Source organism: Phocoena sinus, chromosome 5 (assembly GCF_008692025.1).
Source record: "Phocoena sinus isolate mPhoSin1 chromosome 5, mPhoSin1.pri, whole genome shotgun sequence".
NCBI lineage: Eukaryota > Metazoa > Chordata > Mammalia > Artiodactyla > Phocoenidae > Phocoena > Phocoena sinus.
In genome coordinates, this window is record NC_045767.1 from 131,545,443 (window position 1) to 131,571,270 (window position 25,828).

Here is a 25,828-nt window from a genome sequence, read left to right on the forward strand (position 1 = left end):
TGGATTATGGTTTATTCCAGATATATGCCCAGGAGTGGGATTGCTGGATCATATGTTAGCTCTATTTTTAGTTTTTTAAGGAACCTCCATACTGTTCTCCATAGTGGCTGTACCAATTTACATTCCCACCAGCAGTGTAGGAGGGTTCCCTTTTCTCCACACCCTCTCCAGCATTTATTGTTTGTAGATTTTTTGATGATGGCCATTCTGACTGGTGTGAGGTGATACCTCGTTGTAGTTTTGATTTGCATTTCTCTAATGATTAGCGATGATGAACATCTTTTCATGTGCTTTTTGGCCATATGTATGTCTTCTTTGGAGAAATGTCTATTTAGATCTTCTTCCCATTTTTTGATTGGGTTGTTTGGTTTGTTTGGTTTTTTTTGACATAGGGCTGCATGAGCTGTTTGTATATTTTGGAGATTAATCCCTTGTTGGTCACGTTGTTTGCAAATATTTTCTCCCATTCTGTAGGTTGTCTTTTCATTTTGTTTATGGTTTCCTTTGCTGTGCAGAAACTTTTAATTAGGTAGGTCCCATTTGTTTATTTTTTGTTTTTATTTTCATTACTGTAGGAGGTGGAGCAGAAAAGATACTGCTGTGATTTATGTCAGAGAGTGTTCTGCCTATGTTTTCCTCTAAGAGTTTTGCGGTGTCTGGCCTTACATTTAGGTCTTTGATCCATTTTGAGTTTATTTTTGTGGATGGTGTTAGAGAATGTTCCAATTTCATTCTTTTACATGTAGCTGTCCAGTTTTCCCAGCATCACTAATTGAATATATGTACCATATCTTCTTTATCCATTCATCTGTCAGTGGACATTTAGGTTGTTTCCATGTCTTAGCTATTGTAAATAGTGCTGCTGTGAACATTGGGATGCATGTATCATTTCAAATTATAATTTTGTCTGGACATATGCCCAGGAGTGGAATTGCTGGATCATATGGCAACTCTATAAAATGGACTTAGTATTTACCTTATATAGAGATAGGAGGCTTAAGTGAGTTAAGCCGTGTAAAATGCATATGCCTAGCAAGGACTCAGTAAGTGTTACTTTTTTTCCCCCCAGGTAAACACCTAGTGCAAAGGCTCAGAGATGAGGATAAGCTTGGCATGTTTGAAAAATAGAGATTAGGTCTGTGTTTCTGGAACATGGTAGGAGATGATGATGTGAAGGGAGGCTGGGCTGGATTGTGTAGAATTCCCTTAATTGGAGTGAAGAGCTTAGACGGATTTCTCCGCACAGTGGAAAGCAGGAAGTAGTTGGGAGGATTTAGGCCGGGGAGTGACGTGGTCTGATGTACACGATTAGAAGATGGCAGTGGGCTGCACTGGGGGAGAAGTGTGGAGGACTGTAGACCGGCCATCAGGGTGGTCCTGGGGAGGGGAGATGGTGATGTGGCCTAGGGGGGTGGTGGTGGAGGCAGAGTGCCCAGAGCGCCCAAGTGTTTTGAGCGCTTGAAATGGTGTGGAGGCGACACCTGAGGGACAGAGTGATCCAGAATGGTGGACAAGGTCCAGGCCTAAATCTCGACCACTAGCCCCGCCACCTCCCGCCTCCCGTTCCATTGCTCGGTGTGCCTGGTGGTCGTTTTCACTTGTCCAGAAATCCAACTTGCCCCCTCCCCCCGCCTCCCAGCCTTGCATCGACTCCCGTTCCTGCCGTCCTCCGTTCAGGCACTGTATACCTCCTCCTTCCTCAGCAATCCTCGTGATAAAAACCAGTGTCCAGTTCTGTTACTATTGCTTTATAATATTCTTCCAATCCTGAGTCTTCTTTAAAGTTTTTCCTACCATCGCCCTACTTGAGACTCTTATCATCTTCTCCGAACAGTACAGGAACTTACCAACTGAAGTCTCTGCCTGAAGACGTTTCCCTCTCTGTTCCATATTGCATGTGAAAGAGTGCATTGTGCTAGTGGAGCACATTCTAATTTTAAAAGCGCTTTTATGTCGGCTACTTCATTCTCATAAAAAACTATATGCTGTCTTCTGATGAGGAAACTGGGGGCGGTGAGGCGCTATGACTTGTCCAAATCATAAGACTAGTAAGTGGTTGAACAGAGATCTGGCCCAGGGTTTTGGATTCCACATCCAGTTCTCCTTCTGCTATATTGCGGTGATTTATGTCTTCTCCAACACCAAGATTAATGCACTTAAGAACGCACTTGTTCTCTTGTCACTCCTTTGCTCGAAGCCTGGTATTGCCTAGGAAAAATTCAACTCTGGCGGATAAGGCTTTGCCCAGTCAGGCCTGGCTTCTGCTGCTGTGTCCCTCTGCTCCTGCCTGAACCCTCAGCACAATGTACACTGCCCCATTGTGTTCCCACCTACGTGTATTGTTCACACCTTTCTTCCAATCGGGATCACCGTTATTTTCCCATCCCTACCTTCTACCTGAACCATGCTGTGGGCTTATCAGGGAGCCAGGTTGTTTCCCAGCCTCCTCCAGGAAGCCTCATCTGGCCACTCCTAGCCACTCCTACCCACAAGCTCTCCATCCTGTGTTAGAAAGCAATCTAGAGCCTGAAGTTAAGCCTGGGGCAGAGATCCATCTTTGCCGCTTAAAAACTATGCCATCTGGATAAGGCATGCACCTTTTCTAATCCGCAGTTTCCTATATTGAACATAGAAATTATGAAAATTATAACAGAGACTTGACGTAAGGATAAAATCTAGTGAACTAATGTGGAAATGATGTGTATTTAAATGCGACCAGTGTCACTAGTAACTTGTAGCATTCAATTTTATGACCTCCTTGGAACATCTTTTTACGTATTTATTTTTGGCTGTGTTGGGTCTTCGTTTCTGTGCGAGGGCTTTCTCTAGTTGCGGCGAGCGGGGACCCCTCTTCATCGCGGTGTGCAGGCCTCTCACTATCGCGGCCTCTCTTGTTGCGGAGCACAGCCTCCAGACGCGCTGGCTCAGTAGTTGTGGCTCACGGGCCCAGTCGCTCCGTGGCATGTGGGATCCTCCCAGACCAGGGCTCGAACCCGTGTTCCCCCGCATTGGCAGGCAGATTCTCAACCACTGCGCCACCAGGGAAGCCCCGGAACATCTTTTGTATTGGTGACGTTGTTAGTTAATTTCCTCACAAATATTTCATGTCTCCTTAGTTAAAATATATGCTCCTTTGATGGAGGAGGCTGGTTGTACTTCTTTATGTAACCCCAAAGCCCCTAACAGTGTTACACAGAATTCTGTTGAATAAGTGTAGCAATTTGAAGATGCAGAGGTGAAATAAATACCACTTGATTCTTTGAAAAAAATTAAGGCGACTATTTAGCGCTGATATCCTGGAATTTACATACCCATTCTTCTGGATAAGGTGAAAAGGGCAGGAACGTGAAGTAAGAAACATGAAAAAAAATGGGAAAAGGTGGGGACAGGATTAAAACCTCCAAAATACCTTTGGAAATTGTCAGTGATTCACCTGCTGTTAAGAAAAGAACAGTGTATATCCTCTCATGCACATCAGGCAAAAAAAAAAAAAAAAGACTGAGAACAACGGCCAAGTAAATGAATAAACTCAAAACAAAATGTTTCATTGTGGAATAAGTCATTACTGTGTCCTCACTTCCTCACAGCTTGATTCTAGGTCGGAGCCAAGAGAAAATTTGAAAGCTTTTTCAAAGAATCAAATTTACATTGCTTCTGACCCTAGTATTTTTATAGTTGCTATGTTGGGGACGCTGGTTGTCTGCCCCCCACTTCCCGATTGTTTAGAAGTGGTGTGAAGTTGAAACTTTAGAAAGGTGTGTCCTGTATGTGTGTTGTATCAGATGCTGCAGGTAATTCTCACTATCAGCCCTTCTTGGCCATTGGACCCAGACAACCTCCCACCTTGAGTCAACAAACCTTTAGTCAATAGCACAGGCATAATGGCACCTCCTCTGAAAGGAATAAACAGGAAAAGTAAGTATGCAGTGGACTTAATTGTGGAGAGCAAACACCTACACCGCCATGGACTCTGTCACTCAGCCAATCCCTTCCATGTGGCAGCATAAAACTCTTGGTAACAACTATCAACTGATTTGCAGTCTCCAAAAGAATCTTCCTTCCCTCCACCCGCCTTACCCACCTCCTGCCCATAGTGGGACTAACTGACTGTTGGTTGGAGTTTGGTTTGCTCTTCCTAAAGTTACGTCGGCCCAACGCTTGTCCCACTGATTTTTCTTTCCATTATTCTTTCCCACGTTACAAGTCAGATGGAAATGTCTCTCATTTCTATAATGAGCAGAGATAAGGCTCGCCACTTAGACATCATCTCACAGAGGGCTCATGCTATAAATTAAGATAAATGTGAAGACTTGACAGTATTCGTAGCTAACCCTCTAGAATAGTTAAAATGTTAACATAGAACTTACTGATAAAAGCTCTAATAAGGGAATTTGGTACAGTCTGTCTAAACTGGAGATGGTTACATAGGAAATACTGGTGGTATTGGAGGAAGTGCCTATAAAAAAAAATCACTGAAGTAGATTTTGGAAGGGGATGAGATTATTCATTCACTGACTTCTATTGAGCACATCTTCTGTCATAGGCATGTACTGTGCATCAGATATATAGTGGATGAACCGGGAGACACGCTGCCTGCCCTCAGTGAGCTTATGTTTTTGTGGAAGGAAACAGGCAAAAACACTACGCAAATAAGTAATAACTACAATAATAGTCACAGGTAACAGTGTTTCTTAGGTGTCAGGCACGGTTCTAACCAAATTACATATATTCATCTAATCCTAACAACAACCCCATAAATTGGGTAATGTTATCCCAAATTTACAAATGAGGAAAGAGACACACGTAGGTTAAGTAACTTATACAATGTCATGCAGCTAGTAGTACAGAGCGCCAAGATTTAAACCTGGATACAAGGCTCAGAGTTCGAATTCTTGACTTCTACGCTGTAATTACAAAACACAACAGGGGCCCTAGAGTGAAAAACAAGGCACTGAGTTGGAGAATACTGAAGAGAAAGGATGATGATTTTCTAGTAGGTTAAAAGTTTAGATTCTACTTTAGTAACTGCAGTGTTTTGTTTTGCATGTATTAGAGATAGGCCCATGATGCGTAATTCAATGTAACATTTCTGATTAACTTTATAAGCATTATTTTTTCTTTGTAGTTCATTGGAAGAAGCACTAATGTGATTCCTTTTAACATAGAATATCACAAGTCAGGATGGACTAAAAATAATGAATATTGTAACTGAATGTTGGGGATTCAACTTTAGTTGAAGCTACATCCTATAATTAGTAATAAAGCAGATAATAAATTAGATGGAAAAATAAATAACTTTTTTGTTGGGCATATGAAGATATAGCCCAACCTCTAGGCAGAAGGATCACTGATGGTCCCCCTAATGCTGTAATTCTTTGACTGTTGCAGGAAAAAGGCCAGATGTGAGAGGGGACAGGTGAAAACTTCACTTTTGTCTTGTTTGGTGCCAATGCCTAGCACACAATGCCCAGCACATAATAGACCCCCAGTGCGTATTTGTTGAGTGAATGAATATGAAGGATGAATTCTGTTTCTAATAATCTAGGTAAAGGAGGGGAGGGATGATGGAGCCCCCACGAGTTTAATGCTTAATTATTTGAGGAAAAGCAATTACCCAGAATTAATCTAAACTGCACTAATAATCTATTTAATTTGGATTTAATAAATAGCAGTCCAGTTTGGAAACCACCTAAAGCAGAGTGCATGTTAGTTTTGTGACTCACTATGCTTACTAGCTGGTGCTCTCTGTAAAAGAGGTTCTGGAAAAATGTAGTTGCACTAACGATGTTATCCGGACTTAAGTCCTATATCAAATACCACTTCGCCTAGAAGACCTTTCCTAATGATAATACTTTTTAGCTCCTAAACAGACAAATCACTCGCCAAAACACATAATGCTTAACTCTTGTTCGTACCGTGTGCCAACTTGTACCAGTCTGTACGTATCTTATGAAAATACTCCGGTTTGTACCTTTCCTATGGAAATAGTCTATTAATTATGATACATAATTTTCTTCCCCTTCACCCTATTATATAAGCTCCTTTAGGGCAGGGACTGTCTTGCCTTTTATCTTGGCATTGTCTGAAGCACTTCCCACGGACAAAGAAAACAGTAAGTGCTTAGTAAATATTTGTTGGATCGAACTGACTGTTTACATATTCATTCAATTAACTGTTCTGGTTGTTCTCAGTCAGCTGAAAGATATGCAAGTGCAGGTCCCTCACTGCATCCTGTTGCCTAACTAGGTAGACAGGTTGCAGCTACTTTCATTTCTTGTCGACCGTTCAGGAAGTTTTTGTTTGTGTTGAATGCAAGTCAAACCTGAGTTTTCTGGAGAAGGGGAAGTTGTTTACAGCTTCCCTTCTTCATCGGCGCTACTGTTCAATGGGACCTGCCCGAGGATTGTACCGTACACCAGACAGTTTAAACTCGGCACTCATTCATTCTTTGGCTCGCCATCAGATGACTCACCTACTGCTCGTCCCTGTTAAGTAAATGTGGGTGTCTGCATGCTTGAAATACCCTTTGTGTCGGTGCGATCTGCTTCAAACCATAAGCATCCTACCATCTTATCTGTACATTTTAGCACCAACTAACAAGACTGGTCCCTCAAACAGGTGAACAAGGAGCTATGAAATATAATTATGTTTTTTAAAGGAAAACTTTTGAAAAGAAACCCTGGTCATCGTCTTATTATTCTAGGGACATTTGCTATCACCCTCTGGAGGTAGAAAGGATACACTCGCCCATCAACATTACATATTCAGTAAAGACATGTATTTTTTTAAGGTTAAACATGCTGTGTAATGAAACTTTGGTATATAATTAATTTTCAGGGGGACTGATTTTAATTTAGTTGAGCTAAGAGTGTACTGGTTAAATACATTCCAAAAGAATTCTGCTTGTTACTCACAGGTAGAAGAGGCTTTCTTATCTTTCACATAGTATGTTTACTTTTTCATAGAAATTATTTATGTAAAGTATACAGTTTGATGTTTAGTAATGGCTTTTTACTAATGAAAATTGTTTTTCTAGGTGTCAACACTGAGGTGAAATTATTCTCTCATCTCTAAGAAAAAGGTTTCAGGTGAAACTGTTGAGAGTATTAGTAATCTCTCTCCGCGTGGCCAGCGTGTTGCTATAGAATAAGACCAGCTTATTAAATCTTGTTTGGTCTGGGTGAGGAAATGATACTGTTATCAGATTGCTAAGCGTCACAGAAGCATACACTCTCATCACTCTAAACTGTTTTTAGGTAACATTATTCCATTAAAATGATACTCTCTCCTTGTTAGGTAACTAAAATACTACCCAAAAGGGCAAAAAGAAAAAGCAAAAATTACCCAGTGACCCATTGCTCTTCACATTTTTCTGAACATCCTTTTAGAAATCTCTACACAGAAATTTAAAGGCATTTTACATAAAAGAACTATTCATGCTTGCTATTCTGTTACTAACTGTATCATCTAGATGATAAAGATGCCATGAACATCTTTCCATGTCAGCAAACATTAATCTATACACCAGTCGTAACAGTTATTGTAGTATTCCTTTATGCTTTATAATTTGCTGTATTCTCTTCTGATGAATATTTAGGTGGTTTTCAATTTTAGAATGTTATCCACTCACACTTCAGTGGCTAGAAAGGTCCAGAAAGGCTGGTTGCTATGAGTGAATGGTGTATATCCCATAAATATTCCAGTGGCTTCTAGTTATGTCATAAAATTAAAATCTACATAGTTTTCAGATGACTGTTTCATGATTGACACATATATAGACATATGTATTTATGTACACACACTCAAATAGCAACGACTCCTTGGTGATCCAGCCCAGTAACCCCTTGTTCCCGCCACCCTGGAGCCTCCCCCAGCAGCCCACTCCTTACGCAGTTCACATTTAAACTCCCAGTCTTGGAAACTCTGATTCCCAGTGTTTTCCCCACCTCCTTTCTTTCCCCCTCTGGAAAACTGTGCAAATGCTGACTTTTTTTTTTTTTTTTTTTTTTTTTGCTGCGTTGGGTCTTCGTTGATGCACGTGGGCTTTCTCTAGTTGCTACGATCGGGGGCTACTCTTTGCTGCAGTGCGTGGGCTTCTCATTGCAGTGGCTTCTCTTGTTGCGGAGCACGGGCTCTGGGCGCACAGTCTTCAGTAGTTGTGGTTCGTGGGCTTAGTTGCTCCTCCGCCTGTGGCATCTTCCCGGACCAGGGCTTGAACCCGTGTCCCCTGCACTGGCAGGCAGATACATAACTACAGCGCCACCGGAAGCCCAATAATTTGTTTTGATGTTTCCCCATTCTTGGCAGATGTAGGTATTGACATTACATGTTAAACGAATGAATGAGTTTTAGGTAAAACATAACTTACTGCTCTTTTATTTTTAAAACGGGTGTTTTGTTTCAAAGTGTTCATTCCAACTACATTGTTTTCTGTTCTTTGGTTTTTCTATTTCATAACTTCTTTGGGTTATATCAGTTGCTCTAGGCTAATTTGGAGTTAAATCACCAATTGATCACTGTGTTTATCAGAAAGCGTATTCTGAATTCTAAAACTGACTTAAAGTGAACTTTGGAATACAACTGTAAGAGGGGGACCTCCTTAAAGAAGTTTTAGTAATTAGTACAGATGTACTTTTTGTGCTACTTAACGAGGCAGTTCATCAATTTGCATAAGAAGTACAGTTTTGTTCAAGTTTCTTCATAAAGTTTCTTCTCACTAGCATTTGTGTTTTTCAGTTAGTAACTGTTCCTTGTGTTACAGCTTGCACACTTCTGGTTTACAATATAAATTGTTACATACGTGTTCCACAATAATCCTGTAAATTTTTTCAGGAAGCAGTTTTACAAGAGACAATGCCTACACTTAGAAGAAACCCTACATTTGGGTTGTAGGTTAAAAAGGGAATTGGGAAAGCCATGTTGAAAAAAAAAATTCAGAAAAGCAGTAGAGGATTAGAGATAGGTCTGGCCAGGCAACTGATTAAAGAATGTGATAATATATCAAGATGTATCAAGATGAGTATTCTACTTTTAAAATGTTCTAATAATCGTGATAAGGAAGTTATTATTAAAGAAAATAAAATTAAATGTATTGGGGATACCTCTGTATGTTTCTTCCTACCTGCTACTTCCTTCATTCTTCTCTCTCCATGAGAGTACTCAAGTTAGTCATCTTAATACCTTTGTTGTTGTAGAAAAGGAATCGTTTACTGTTTTGCTCTTTTGTGTATATTGTCTTCCTTTGAAGCAGGTGATATTCAGGGAGCAGAACCAAAGCATTTTTTCTGATCATTTGGGCAGGCTGGCTTTTATCCCTCTGTTTTTCTCTCTATTGTTTTATAGTTGAACTGAATCATCAGTTTTTTTATATCTTCAGGTACACTTCCACTCAGAACTAGGATACAAATTTTTAAACTGCCTCTGTCAGTCAAAAATCAAATAGGCCTTGGGATGTTGAAAATTGTGTTGTTTATTTTAAAAAAAAAAAAAAAAAAGCAAGAGAGGCAGAAAGACAATAACTGATAGTTTATTTTCCTAAAGGACTCCCTGCAGCATTTTCACTTATGTCCTGCAGAGAGGTGGGAGATTGCTCTTGTCTTGTGTAGGTATTTCCATGCATATGAATTGCCAACCACTTTGAATTTGAGATGACTGCCCCTAGAACTCTGGAATGTGAGATGTGTTTTTAAGACCCCAGAATCCTTTCTTTCTCAGTGTCTAGGGTATTTGGGGAAGACATTTCCAGAGCTGTCCTGGGGCCTTCTTGCTGTGGGCCTGGCAGCTTCTACTGTGTACCGTGGAGCGTAGGAATATGGTGCTCAAGTAAGGGACTCAGATGCCTGGGTTTGGATTTGGTTTTAAACCTGCCTAGAGAAGTGACTGCAGTGGAGAGAAGAATTTGCCGTCACAGTTGTCCATATGCTAGTCCTGGAACCAGTGAATATATTACTTTATATGGGGAAAGGGACTTTGCAGATACGGTTAAGGAAAAGATCTAACGATGGGAAGATTTGCTGGGTTGTCTGGGTTGGCCCAGTGCAATCACAAAGGCCCTTAGAAGAGGGAGGCAGGAGGGTCAGAGAAGGAGCTATCATGGCAGAAGGAGAGGTCAGAGTAATGCAAGAAGAGGCCCCCAGCTGAGGGATACAAGTGGCCTCTAGAAGCCAGAAGGTTGAGGAAGCTGATTCTGTCCCAGAGGGAACGCAGCCTTGCTGACCCCTTGATTTTAGCCCAGTGAGACCCATTTTGGACTTCTGGCCTCCAGAACTGTAAGATAATAAATTTGTGTTGTTTTAAGCCACTAAATATGTGGTGATTTGTCACAGCAGTAGGAAACTTATATAGTGACCTTGGGTAAATTCCTTAAACTTTAAGCCTATATTTCTCCATCTTCTTCTTTTTTATAATAGCTTCTTTGAGATATATTTTTGCATATCATAAAATTCCCCCATTTCAAGTGTACAATTTAGTGATGCTTGGTAACTTTTCTGAGTGGTGTAACCGTCACCAAATCAGTTTTGGAACGTGTTTTTACACCTCCCGTAAGACCCCTCATGTCTACTTTACAGTTAACCCAACCTCCAGGTAGCCATTAATCTACCATCTTTATATATCTTCCTTTTTTTGATATTGTATAGAAATAGAATCATACAGTATGTGGTGTCCTGTGTCTTTTTTTTCCCCCACTTTGACTGATATTCCTTTATGTCTAACAGACGTTATAGCAACACCCTCCTCCTAGGATTGTTGTGAGGATTAAATCAGATTGTGAATTCAAAGTGCTTTGCATAGTGTCCAACACATAGTAAGTGTTCAATAAAAGTTCTTTTTCGACTACTTCTACTACTTATTATTCTTTCTGTTGCTTTCTTCAGGTTCCCGAAAAAATTCACAAAAATATATTTTGACACACAGTGCTACTGTTGCTTTTCTACTCTTATTTATGTTGTGAGTAATGTAAATCTTACTTATGTGTTAAATTGATTTTGGAGGGTGACGTCAGAACCTAAATACCATGCTTACTTTTTTTTTTCAATAGGTTGAATATTTTATTATTAAACTGTTTATTTTCCTGCAAGGCTGTTGCTTCACTGTCTAAAAGGACACCGGCAAACACAGAATATTTGCAAAATTAAGGTAGTAACGGTCTTCATCGGACACTATACAACTAACAAACTTTCCTCCACTGCCACTCGTTTCCAGCGGGAGGATCGTTGAGTATTTTAACCCAAACCAGGGGTGGCTGTAAGCAAATTATAATATTATATAAGGCAATGTTATCCTTGAATTACGTAATTTTTATAACTAGTTTTACCACAGATAATTTCAGGAATTCTGAATATTATAACTGGAGACTAGCCTAAAAATCACAGGGTGCTGTGAAAAAGATGCAGAGTGTTTATCTGAAGGCATTAGGAAGTTAAGGGGTATTTTCTTCAGGAAACATGGTTGCAAGTAGTTTGTTTTGCCAAAAGTTGCTTTTTAAAAATCTGTCCACCCCTAACTTAAGATAACTATGCCAGGTTAAGTTGTTTCAAAGTAGTTTATTTAGGGGTTCCATTTTCACCCCTCAATAAATAAGTATTTCTCATATGCTTCTTCACTCATTCGATCATCTCGTTCTGAAGGGTTCCTCCGTGTCATCTTGATCAGCCAACCCTCTGCATAACAAGATTTGTTGACAAGTCGTGGATTTTCTGCTAGAGCTTCATAAATTTCAGTTACTTCTGTTAGAGGAGAATAGAGTTCACTAGACGCTTTCACACTTTCCAAAGCACCAGATTCCTCTTGTTTGTCCAATTCTGTCCCAACTTCAGGCAGACTACAGTAAACAACATCTCCCAAAGCTTCCTGTGCAAAATTGCCGGTGCGCACGGTTCCAGCACCGCTTTCTGTTGTTACGCGTTCGTGCTGGTCTGAATTTCCGCAGCGACAGCAGAGCGGGGCCGGTGCGCAGCCCCCAAGGCCTCCGGGCAGGGTGCCGCTGGCTCGCGGCGCCCTGTTCTCCGGGCCACGCTTCCTCTCTTCTTTCCTTATGAGAGAATATGTTCTGTATTCTAGGTGGCTGATTTGCAACGCGAATTTTTAGAGCACAGTTGTGTACTACTTGGGAACTGCCTGTATGCAGATAGATTATGTGCGTGTTCTGAACTTGCCTTGAAGTTAAGAGAGGGCTTTTACCTGCTGCTCTGCTGCCACCAGCATTGAAAGGAAAAAGGCTGAGCAGCGTCCAGTCTTCAGAAACTCTTTGTGAAAGTCCCAAATCTGTGAGGGGTATTAAAGAAGCACTTTGGAGTTTCTTTAATTTTGACTGGCAGACTGGTATCCTGATGGGATCTGAATCAAGAAAATCAGAGCCAGAAAAGAAGAAAATGGTGGTGATGGGAAGAACGAGTAACAGCTGCTATGCTTACAGCTGTCGTAGCATTTTGAACATGCTTCTGCTTTGTGGCCCCTCTTGGAGAGCTGTTTAAGCCTGTTGACATTTGCTTCTTCCTAACTCCTCCCGGGATTCCACTTGTAAATTCTTTAGGGCAGGAATCCCATCTCCCCATCTCAGAAGTGTCAGTGCCTTGCCTAGCTTCCCATACTTTGGTGGATGGATAAATGGTTGGATTTACGGATGGATGGATAGCTGACAGTTTAGTGCTTAGAAAAAGTATGGTAGCTCTTCTTGGACACTAGCGTTCTCCTGTGTTCCTCTGGACTGCCCAAAAGAAACAGATAAGAGGAGTTAAGTTAGTTCATGGTCGTGAATCAGTTTTCATTTTTGCTACTCATAAAGTATTTACCTTTTCTGAAAATCAACAAAATGCTTTGGCTGAAGTCTACAGAAATACATAGTAGCTCATAAGGTTTTATGTGTTGTACGAACTAAGTTGTCTTGTTTTGGCTTCTCTTAAGCCCCGCTTTGGCTTAGTTGTAGGTAGATCAAATAAATCCAGCAAGTCTAACATTCTATTTTTTAACTTTTGTGTTTATGTCATTTCCAAACATTTTGGCTCACTTTGGTTGGGTTGAGGCTGACTTCAGAATTTGTGCGTTATTCTTATTCCATTCTTTCTTGTCCCGCTGTTTAAACCCTTGGTTGCTGTTTAACACTTCTATGTAGAAAGAGGCAAGGCACGATAGCCAAGAGGTAGAAGCAACCCAAGCATCCTTCAGTGGATGAATGGATAAACAAAATGTGGCATATACATACAAGGGAATATTCAACCTTAAAAAGGAAGGATGTTCTGTCGTTTGTGACAACATGAGTGAACTTAAAGGACATTATGCCCATGTGAAGTAAGCCCACAGAAAGATAAATACTTGTATGATTACACTTACATGACGTATTTGAGATAGTCAAATTCATAGAAACAAAGTAGAATGTTGGTTGCTAGGGGCTGGGGGGACAGGAAGAGGGGAGTTGTTTAATGGCTATAGAGTTTCAGTTTTGCAAGATGAAAGTTTCGGAGATCTGTTTCACAACAATGTGGGTATGCTTATACTGAACCTCTACACTTAAAAATGCTTAAGGCGGTAAATTTTACGTTACCTGCCTTTACGACAATTTTTAAAAAAAGAGGAAATAAGGGGTTAAGATTTGAGTTAGTCACGTTTGCTACTTGAAGAAACTTCTGAAGTATTCAGTGGGCTAAAGGCTTAGAATAAAGCACATGTATCTACACGTAGTACAGAATAAAACAAGAATAAGATGGTCATCTTCTTTACATTTTCACCATGTTTTAGCTAGGATTCATGAGACTCTTGTCAGTTAATAGCTAGACTGCTGTCAGATACCATGAAGCTGGGCATAATATTGAAACAGTTCCTTTCAAACTATTATGAGGATGATTTTGAGACTCTGAGAGGTTTTCTTACTCTTTTGATAACCAGTGTTATGTACTCCTACTGGGTCCTGAAAAGGGATTGATACTGGAGTAATGAAGGATTCAAGTTTTACTTTTATTTTCAGTAACATTATAGGATGAGCTCTTGGTAAAGACCATATGTTTCTTGGTATTTATTTCCCTGAAGGCCTTGCCAGTGTTTCTTTAGCCCATTTGGAAGCATTCCAGTTGTTCCAACCCAGGCATTATCTAGATTGAACATGGCTGCTTTTGCCTATAACTCGCTGATTTGGGGAGTATCTCTTCCCATTGGAGATGAGATGCATCATAAATGCTATTTATTCTGATGCTGACAGTAACAACATTTGGGTATATTCTTTACACTATATTTTATACTATACACTACAAGCATATGTGGTACATTTATATACAAAGAGGAAATTAATTTTTTTGGTGCCATTGACACTTAATTTTTTCCCAGCTATATTGAGATGTAATTGGCACATAACATTTGTAAATTTAAGGTGTACGATTTGTTGATATATTTAAATTTTTCAAAATCATTACCACCATAGCGTTAGTTAACACCTCCATCACGTCACATAATTACCATTTTTTTGTGGGGAGAACAGATAAGATCTACTTTCTCAGCAACTTTCAAGTATATAATACAGTATTTTTAACTATAATCACCAAGCTGTCCATTAGATCCCCAGAACTTATTCACCTTATAACTGAAAAGTAGAAAGTAACTTTTAATTAAATTGAAAGTGAACTGTAAAGACCAATTCTGCTTCTTGGAGTATGCAGATGTTTTAGTTCTTAGCCGTGTGTAGTAGTAGCCTCTGTTGGAAATTCAAGATGATTTGGACAGACTGCCTGCCCTTAAGATACAGTGTATTGGAGAGAAATACCTTCATAGCAAATTATGATACAAAACAGACACTTATAAATGCTATGATAGAAGATGAAATGAATTTCGCGAGAATAAGGAAGAGGCAGTTAATTTTGATGGAGGTGGAGGCCACAGCTTAGTTGAACCCTAGAAGATAAATAGACTTTACTAAGTGAAGAAAGAGAGGAAAGACTTTCCAGGAAAAATCATACATCATGAGTAGAAGCTCTGAGGTTGAAGATGTGTTGTTATGTCACAGGACCCGAAGGAGCAGGGGAGGAAATGATGAAAAATGACTAAAAGTGACATGAGCCATTCAAGTTGCTACCATTCTGATCCTAATCACTTTCGGTGGGTATAAAGTTTATAACCAAGCCCAGGACCAGGAGTGATAGTTCCTGCTCCATGAGAAGCTTCTGTAGGTAAGGCCCTGAAATTAACCCTTTAAATGAAAAATGAGATTTTTCCCCTCCTGCTTTAAAATGAGAACTGGTGGTAAAGTTGAGTTTCTACAAAATCCCCCATGTTTTGTTAATGTTGGTAGAACTCACATGCATACCTGCTCTTCTGTCCAGTCACTGGTGTTCTAAAGCCAACGGGAGTCTACACTCACCTCACCTCATCAATGTACTTCTTCGGAAAAGTACAATTACAGAAATGGAAGAGATCCAAGATACCATTCAGGACAAAACTCAGATTTTGAAAATGAGAAAGTTTCCAGAGAGGTTCAGTGCCCAGATGACAAGTGTAATAAATGACAGCAGCAGCTCAGGGGCGCCGTTGCTCTGGCTCTCAGCCCATGGTCCCTGCCACTTTCCAGCACAGCAGAGGAATAGGCAGAGGGCTTCCACCTCTGTGCGTGAGCCCCGCTTCCCTCTGTATGTCTTGTCATGTTTTCGCTCTTCCGTCTAAAGCAGGTTATCTGAAATGCGGTAGATAACCCTAGCTGCTTCTGGGTCTAACAGTTTAACAACATGAAGAGAGTTATTAGCCCATTGCTGTTAATATGCTGTTTTAACATCAGCCGCATCCTTGGATAAAAATGGGAGTCATGGAAGATTTCAGTGAGATTTTGAATTGGGGCACTCCTCTTCACCCAGAATCTGTTAGATCCTTTCTGATTGTGAGCCTTTCAGACAAACAATATCTTTGAGACACCAACACTTAATCTCTGTTAATTCTGGTAGTGGTTTGGAAAAACCCCATCTACCTTTGCCTATACCTCAGTTTTCTCCTCGCCTCTAGACTACTGACAGATTTTCTATAAGATACTTAAGGACGTATTTTGTTTTAATATAACACGGCAAATTTTTTGAAAACTCTTGGAAATGATAATAACAATATCCCGATCTTCATTTTAAGGATATCAGTTTCTATCTGATATTTATCATTGTAGGTTTAATAATAACTATCCTTAATAACAGTCAGTTGTTACTTTTTCACTGTTTTGGTTGAAACCATGTATCTAAAATAGATTGAAACATATCGAGTAATCCATTATAAATGTTTTAAAAATTAGTTATCCCGCTAAGTGATTGGGAACTCAGTTACCAGTCGATCATCTGGATATTTTAAAACCTCTAAATAATTGATGTAAATTTTTCTAATTTATTTAAAACATTGATTATTATATAGACATGGTTGGGTAATTGTTGATATAGTAGACTAGAACTTTCATTTAGGAAGTTTTATGTTCTATTAGTGCTTTTAAGTAGAAAAGATTAACTCATCAATTGAATTAATAGTAAATGGTATTGTTTATAAAATCTGCAATATGAGAAGGAAAAAATGGAAGCTGAGATACATAATATAAATTGAATACCTGGAAACACCAACATCTTAGTTCTTAAGAAGGGAAACGTTGCCAGGGAGGTGGGTGGAAGGGCTGCAGGTACAAAAATGATTCTGGAAAATTTTGTTTCCATTGCCTCACCTCAATTCCAAGAAGCATTAGTAGCTTTCTTCTTATTATTATTATTTTGATGACGACCATTCTGACTGGTGTGACGCGATACCTCACTGTAGTTTTGATTTGCATTTCTCTAATGATTAGTGATGTTGAGCATCCTTTCATGTGTTTGTTGGCAGTCTGTAAACCTTCTTTGAAGAAATGTCTACTTAGTCTTCTGCCCGTTTTTCGATTGGGTTGTTTGTTTTTTTGATACTGAGCTGCATGATCTGCTTGTAAATTTTGGAGATTAATCCTTTGTCAGTTTCTTAATTTGCAAATATTTTCTCCCATTCTGAGGGTTGTCTTTTTGTCTTGTTTATGTTTTCCTTTGCTGTGCAAAAGCTTTTAAGTTTCATTAGGTCTCATTTGTTTATTTTTATTTTTATTTCCATTACTCTAGGAGGTGGGTCAAAAAGGATCTTGCTGTGATGTATGTCATAGTGTTCTGCCTATGTTTTCCTCTAAGAGTTTGATGTGTCTGGCCTTACATTTAGGTCTTTAACCCATTTTGAGTTTATTCTTGTGTATGGTGTTAGGGAGTGTTCTAATTTCATTCTTTTACATGTAGCTGTCCAGTTTTCCCAGCAACACTTTTTGAAGAGGCTGTCTTTTCTCCATTTTATATTTTTGCCTCCCTTATCAAAAATAAGGTGACCATATGTGCGTGGGTTTATCTCTGGGCTTTCTCTCCTGTTCCATTGAGCTATATTTCTGTTTTTGTGCCAGTACCATACTGTCTTGATTACTGTAGCTTTGTAATATAGTCTGAAGTCTGGGAGCCTGATTCCTCCAGTTTCTTTTTTCTTTCTCAAGGTTGCTTTGGCTATTCGGGCTCTTTTGTGTTTCCATGCAAATTGTGAAAATTTTTTTCCAGTTCTGAGGAAAATACCATTGGTAGTTTGATAGGGATTGCATTGAATCTGTAGATTGCTTTGGGTCATATAGTCATTTTCACAATGTTGATTCTTCCAGTCCAAGAACATGGTATATCTTTCCATCTGTTGGTATCATCTTTAATTTCTTTCATCAGTGTCTTATAGTTTTCTACATACAGGTCTTTTGTCTCCTTAGGTCGGTTTATTCCTAGGTATTTTATTCTTTTCGTTGCAGTGGTAAGTGGGAGTGTTTCCTTAATTTCTCTTTCAGATTTTTCATCATTAGTGTATAGGAATGCAAGAGATTTCTGTGCATTAATGTTGTATCCTGCTACTTTACCAAATTCATTGATTAGCTCTAGTAGTTTTTTGGTAGTATCTTTAGGATTTTCTATGTATAGTATCATGTCATCTGCAAACAGTGACAGCTTTACTTCTTTTCTGACTTGGATTCTGTTTATATCATTTTCTTCTCTGATTTCTGTGGCTAAAACTTCCTAAACTATGTTGAATAGTAGTGGAGCGAGTGGGCAACTTTGTCTTGTTCCTCATCTTAGTGGAAATGCTTTCACTTTTTTTCACCATTGAGAACGAAGATGGATGTTGGTTTGTCATATATGGCCTTTATTATGTTGAGGTAGGTTCCCTCTATGCCTACCTTCTGGAGAGTCTTTATCATAAATGGGTGTTGAATTTTGTCAAAAGCTTTTTCTCCATCTATTGAGATTTTCATATGGATTTTATCCTTCAATTTGTTAATATGGTTGATCACACTGATTGATTTGCATATTTTGAGGAATCCTTGCAGTCCTGGGATAAACCCCAGTTGATCATGGTGTATGATCCTTTCAATATGCTGTTAGATTCAGTTTGCTAGTAGTTTGTTGAGGATTTTGCATCTATGTTCATCAATGAGATTGGCCTATAGTTTTCTTTCTTTGTGACATCTTTGTCTGGTGTTGGTATCAGGGTGATGGTGACCTCATAGAATGAGTTTGGCAGTGTTCCTCCGTCTCCTATATTTTGGAAGAGTTTGAGAAAGATAGTTATTAGCTCTTCTCTAAATGTTTGATAGAATTCGCCTGTGAAGCCATCTGGTCCTGGGCTCTTGTTTGTTGGAAGATTTTTAATCACAGTCGCAATTTCAGTGCTTGTGATTGGTCTGTTTATATTTTTTATTTCTTCTTGGTTCCATCTCGGAAGGTTGTGCTTTTCTAAGGATTTGTCCATTTCTTTCAGGTTGTCCATTTTATTGGCATATAGTTGTTTGTAGTAATCTCTCATGATCCTTTGTATTTCTGCAGTGTCAGTTGTTACTTCTCCTTTTTCATTTCTACTTCTATTGATTTGAGTCTTCTCCCTTTTTTTCTTGATGAGTCTGGCTAATGGTTTATCAATTTTGTTAATCTTCTCAAAGAAACAGCTTTTAGTTTTATTGATCTTTGCTATTGTTTCCTTCATTTCTTTTTCATTTATTTCTGATCTGATCTTTATGATTTCTTTCCTTCTGATAACATTGGGGTTTTTTGGTTCTTCTTTCTCTGATTGCTTTAGGTGTAAGGTTAGGTTTTATTAGAGATGTTTCCTGTTTCTTAAGGTAGGATTGTATTGCTATAAACTTCCCTCTTAGAACTGCTCTTGCTGCATCCCATAGGTTTTGGGTCATTGTGTTTTCATTGTCATTTGTTTCTAGGTATTTTTTGATTTCCTCTTTAATTTCTTCAGTGATCTCTTGGTTATTAAGGAGTGTATTGTTTAGCCCCTATGTGTTTATATTTTTTTACAGATTTTTCCCTGTAATTGATATCTAGTCTCATAGCATTGTGGTCAGAAAAGATACTTGATATTATCTCAATTTTCTTAAATTTACCAAGGCTTGATTTGTGACCCAAGATATGGTCTATCCTAGAGAATGTTCCATGAGCACTTGTGAAGAATGTGTATTCTGTTGTTTTTGGATGGAATATCCTATAAATATCAATTAAGTCCATCTTGTTTAATGTATCACTTAAAGCTTGTGTTTCCTTCTTTTATTTTCATTTTGGATGATCTGTCCATTGGTGAAAGTAGGGTGTTAAAGTCCCCTACTATGATTGTGTTACTGTCGATTTTCCCTTTTATGGCTGTTAGCATTTACCTTATGTATTGAAGTGCTCCTATGTTGGGTTCATAAAAATTTACATTGTTATATCTTCTTTTTGGACTGATCCCTTGATCATTATGTAGTGTCCTTTTTTGTCTCTTGTAATAGTCTTTATTTTAAAGTCCATTTTGTCTGATATGAGACTTGCTACTCTAGCTTTCTTTTGATTTCCATTTGCATGAACTGTCTTTTTCCATCCCCTCACTTTCAGTCTGTGTGTGTCCCTAGGTTTGAAGTGGGTCTCTGTAGACAGCATGTTTACTGGTCTTGTTTTTGTATCCATTCAGCCAGTCTATGTCTTTTGGTTGGAGTATTTAATCCATTTACATTTAAGGTAGTTATCGATATGTATGTTCCTATTACCATTTTCTTAATTGTTTCGGATTTCTTATTGTAGGTCTTTTACTTCTCTTGTGTTTCCTACATAGAGAAGTTCCTTTAGCATTTGTTATAAAGCTGGTTTGGTGGTGCTGAATTCTGTTAACTTTTGCTTCTTTGTAAAGGTTTAAATTTCTCCGTCGAATCTGAATGAGATCCTTGCTGGGTAGAGTAATCTTGGTTGTAGGTTTTTTCATTTCATCACTTTAAATATGTCCTGCCACTCCCTTCTGGCTTGCAGAGTTTCTGCTGAAGGATCAGCTGTTAACTTTGGGGATTCCCTTGTATGTTACTTGTTGCTTTTCCCTTGCTGCTTTTAATATTTTTTCTTTGTATTGAATTTTTGATAGTTTGATTAATATGTGTCTTGGAGTGTTTCTCCTTGGATTTATCCTGTATGGGACTCTGCGCTTCCTGGACTTGATTGACTATTTCCTTTCCCATATTAGGGAAGTTTTCAACTATAATTTATTTTTTTTAACATCTTTATTGGAGTATAATTGCTTTACAATGTGTGTTAGTTTCTGCTTTATAACAAAGTGAATCAGTTATACATATACATATGTTCCCATATGTCTTCCCTCTTGCGTCTCCCTCCCTCCCAGCCTCCCTATCCCACCCCTATAATTTCAGATATTTTCTCAGTCCCTTTCTTTTTCTCTTCTTCTTCTGGGACCCCTATAATTCAAATGTTGGTGCATTTAATGTTGTCCCACAGGTCTCTGAGACTGTCCTCAGTTCTTTTTGTTCTTTTTTCTTTATTCTGCTCTGTGTAATTATTTCCACTATTTTATCTTCCAGGTCACTTATCCGTTCTTCTGCCTCAGTTATTCTCCTATTGATTCATTATAGAGAATTTTAAATTTCATTTATTGTGTAGTTCATCATTGTTTGTTTGCTCTTTAGTTCTTCTAGGTCCTTGTTAAATGTTTCTTGTATATTCTCCATTCTATTTCCAATATTTTGGAACATAATTACTATCATTACTCTGAATTCTTTTTCAGGTAGACTGCCTGTATCCTCTTCATTTGTTTGGTCTGGTGGGTTTTTGCATTGCTCTTTCATCAGCTGTGTTTTTCTCTGTGTTCCCATTTTGCTTAACTTACTGTGTTTGGGGTCTCCTTTTCGCAGGCTGCAGGTTCATATTTCCCATTGTTTTTGGTGTCTGCCCCTAGTGACTAAGGTTGGTTCAGTGGCTTGTGTATGCTTCCTGGTGGAGGGGACTGGTGCCTGTGTTCTGGTGGATGAGGCTGGATCTTGTCTTTCTGTTGGACAGGACCACGTCCGGTGGTGTGTTTTGGGGTGTGTGTGACCTTATAATTTTAGGCAGCCTCTCTGCTAATGGTTGGGGTTGTGTTCCTGTCCTGCTAGTTGTTTGGCATAGGGTGTCCAGCACTGTAGCTTGCTGGTAGTTGAGTGGAGCTGGGTCTTAATGTTGAGATGGAGATCTCTGGGAGTGCTTTCACCATTTGATATTGTGTGGAGCCTGGAGGTCTCTGGTTGTCCAATGTCCTGTACTCATCTCTCCCCGCTCAGAGGCACAGGCCTGAAACCCGGCCGGAGCACCAAGACCCTGTCAGCCACATGGCTCAGAAGAAAAGAGAGAAGAAAAGAAAGAAAAAAGAAATAAATAAAATAAAGTTATTAAAATAAAAAAAATTTTTAACTTAAAAGTAATTTAAAAAAAAGAGTGAGGGAAAGAAGAGAGCAGCCAAACCAGAAAACAAATCCACCAGTGATAACAAGCGCTACAAACTATACTGAAAGAAAAAAGAAAAAAAAAAAAAATGGAGAGACAGAACCCTAAGACAAATGGTAAAGCAAAGCTATACAGAGAAAATCACACAAAGAAGCATACACATACACACTCACAAAAAGAGAAAAAGGAAAAAAAATATATCTATATATATTAATTTAAAAAAAGGGAAAGGAAGAGAGCAACCAAATCAATAAACAAATCTACCAATGATAATAAACTCTAAATACTAAACTAAGATAAACATTAAACCAGAAACAAGTTAGATGCAGAAAGGAAACCCCAAGTCTACAGTTGCTCCCAAAGTCCACTGCCTCAATTTTGGGATGATTCTTTGTCTATTCAGGTATTACAGAGATGCAGGGTACATCAAGATGATTGTGGAGATTTAATCTGCTGCTCCTGAGGCTTTTGGGAAGTCTGAGGTCTTCTGCAAGCATTCAGTAGGTGTTCTGTAGGATTTGTTCCACATGTAGATGTATTTCTGATGTATTTGTGGGGAGGAAGGTGATCTCCACGTCTTACTCCTCCACCATCTTGAAGGACCACCAGGAGCTTTATTATTGAATGTTATCTTTTAAAACAATTTTCCAAGTCTTCATTTGTACTAATATTTTATTTATAACGTATAAATAAATATAGGTCAATCACAATAGATTCGTTAATAGAACAGAATACATTTGGAAGTTTTTACACCTTTTAAATGGTTATTAAACCTGGCCTCCAGTGATTGCTTTCAATAAAAATTTTTTTTCTAAGAACTAAATAAGGGGGAATGTTTCATCACGTCAGAATTTTTTATTGCGAAATAATTAGTTGAGGACGTACTATTTGCACATAATGTATGTGGACAAGATTGGGCAATGTGATGTAAAGATAATGAAATTAGGTATATTCAGGCCTCAGTGAACAAGCGTATTCTAAGGCTATTGATGAATCAAATGATGACAGTCCAAAAAGAGTTTGCAGTTGAAGTATCTCATCATTCTCTACCTACTTAAGCCTTTTGTTAATGATTTAGATTAAGATATAGAAAGAAGACTTTATGCATATGAAAGTAGTGAATGAAACAAAGCTGAGAAGGACAACTAATATGTCATATAGCAAGGTTAGAAATAAAAGATCTGAAGACCACTACGAAAATGTTGTTTCTTTTTATCTTATCATAGATGGAAAAAATGGATGGAGACTTAGCAGATTGATGTTTACAGTAAATAAATGTTTAGTCTTGAACGTTGATTCTCAAGAGAGATCAGAAGTAGAAAGACCTAGGTTAATAGCAATTCCTAAGAAAAGGCTAGAGAATTTTAGGCAATTGTACGTTCAGTGTAGGCCAATAGTGTTACTTCGAAAGCTAGAATCTTACTCTTCATAATAGAAAGCACTGGCATGATTACTTATAGTTTGCAAGGCACTTATTTTTTAAAAGTTGGGATATTGAGGTACAATTTACATAGTGTAAAACACATCCATTGTAGTATAGTGTTCTGAGTTTCAACGAAGTCATACCGTCGTATTACCACCCCCGCAACTTAGATAATAGACCATTTCCTTCATTCCCAGCAGTTCCCTTATGTCCCTTTTAGTCAGCTATTCCCTTTATCCAAGCCCCTCGTAACCCCTGATCATTTTCTGGCCCCATAGTTTTGCAAAGCATTTTTCACATAACTTTTTGCATTCTCATAAGATCTCTACAGCATCTAATATTAGCAGTATCTGTTGTATAAATGAAGTAACCAGGGTTCAGTTAAGCAACTTTCTGAAAGCTACACTATATAAATAGTGGATCCAGGACTTGAACCTTCATTTTTCTAATTCAGAATCCCAAACACTTCCTTGATCTTTCCATCTAGCCCCTTGCTCCAAGAGCCCCAGCTTCTTTGCACTGTTCATTCACCTGCAGGTGGATCCTATAGTAGGAGCCAGCATTCAACATTCACAGTAAGAATGGAAGGGCCAGAGCAGCGTTTCTCAACCTTTCTTTCATTATCATCCCCATAAGGATCCTTTTTAGAATTTTTTTTCCTAATCGCATACCCTCCCCAATTAAACTTTAACACCATAGATATACTATATTTCTGTGTGTGTACTGTAAATATCTGTGCTTTATATATAAAAAGAGTAGGTTTTTTTCACCCATCCTGCAAGAACCAGTATGCCCCACTGGGGGTAATATATCCCTCACTGAGAATGCTTAGACTAGAACTAGACCAGAATGATCTTCAACCATTGTCCCAACTGACATGCATGACACATGACCCTTGAGTGAGTATGAGACACATTCAAGGTCACACCCAAATTTTCATAACACTGAAAATTTAGAAAATGGCACAGCAGACTTTAGACAAGATCTTTATGAAGGCATCTTAAGAACATGTAGGTAAGTAAAATCAGCCGTTAGACATAATCTTCAAATATTATTTAACAGGAGAAGTTAAAATATGGCTAATTTTTAAAAGTAATTTTTAAAAAGTTGGCTTTTAATCTAAATCCTGACTTCAACATATAATAAGGTGAACAGACTAGTTCTATTGAAGAGTAAACATTAATGTTGCTATTGTTAAGTGCTGCAGTGGATACAATGTATAGCTTTAATATGTTAATGTGAATATGATTATTGCAAGTGTAGCTTGCCTCATCCCTTTATCTGCCTTTCATTAAGCAGTCATCACTGAAGGGTCATGATAACCAGATGTCAGTGTCCTCAGTTGCCTTATATGCAGTACAGAGGAAGAAGCATTCCTTACTTTGCTTTTTTTTTTTTTTACTGTATTTTTATTGTGCTAAAATACACATGACATAAATTTTACTGCCATAACCATTGTTAAGTGTACAGTTCAGTGGTCTTAAAAACATTCATTGTTGTGCAAACATCCATCCCCATAACTCTTTTCATCTTGTAAAACTGAAACTCTATACCCATTAAACACTAACTCCCACCCTCCCCCGCAGCCCTTGGAAACCACCATTATACTTTCTGTCTTTATGATTTTGCACATCTTATTAAGTACCTCATGTAAGTGGAATCATACAGTATTTGTCTTTTTATGATTGGCTTATTTTACTTAATATCCTCAAGGTTCAACTATGTTGTAGCATATAGTAGAATTTCCTTCTATTCTAAGGCTGAATAATATTTCATTGTATATATAGTTGAAGCTTGAAAAACCTGGGTTTGAACTCTGCAGATCCATTTATACAGTACCTGGATTTTTTTTTCCCCAATAAATGCTATGGTATTACGCCATATGAGGTTCATTGAATCCACAAATGCAGAACCATGGGTTTGGAGGGCCGGCTCTAAAGTTACATACAGATTTTGAACTACACAGGGATCCCTGTCTCTAACCCCTTTGATTGTTCAAGGGTCCACTGTATGACATGTTGCTTATCTGTTCATCCATCCATGGACATTTGGGTTGCTTCCACGTTTTAGCCATCATGAATAATGCTATGAACATTGGTGTACAAATATTCTTCTAAACCCTGCTTTTAATTCTTTGGGGTATACACCCAGAAGTGGAATTGGTGCATCATACGGTAATTCTATTTTTAATTTTTTGAGGAACCACCGTACTATTTCACATAGTGGCTATACCAGTTTACATTCCCAACAACAGTGCACAAGTATTCCAATTTCTCTACATTCTGACCAGCACTTATTATTTTCTGGTTTGTTTTTTTTTTGATATTAGGCATTCCAATGGGTATGAGGTGATGTCTCATTGCAGTGTTGATTGCAATTACCCTAATGATTAGTGACGTTGAGCATCATTTATGTGCTTATTGGCCATTTGTATGTCTTCCTCAGAGAAATGTCTATTCCAATCCTTTGCTCTTTTTGAATCAGGTTGGTTGTTTTTTGTTGTTGTTGAGTTTTAGGAGTTCTCTATATATTCTGGTTATTAACTCCTTATCAAATACATGATTTACAAATATTTTCTCCCACTCTGGGTGTCTTTTTACTCTGTTGATAGTGTATTTTGGTGCACAAA

The 25,828-nt window shown here is 38.5% G+C and overlaps 2 protein-coding genes across 2 annotated transcripts in view; one reads left to right on the forward strand and one right to left on the reverse strand.

Moving 5' to 3' along the window:
* The window catches only part of FAM13A (family with sequence similarity 13 member A), a 346,933-nt gene that overhangs the window by 84,666 nt on the left and 236,439 nt on the right, over nt 1-25,828 (forward strand). The window lies entirely within an intron of this gene.
* LOC116754500 (glycine cleavage system H protein, mitochondrial-like) lies at nt 11,563-12,554 on the reverse strand. Its single transcript, XM_032633187.1, is given in 4 exon segments — nt 11,563-11,917; nt 11,919-12,064; nt 12,181-12,264; nt 12,414-12,554. Coding segments are annotated over 4 exon segments (726 nt in total).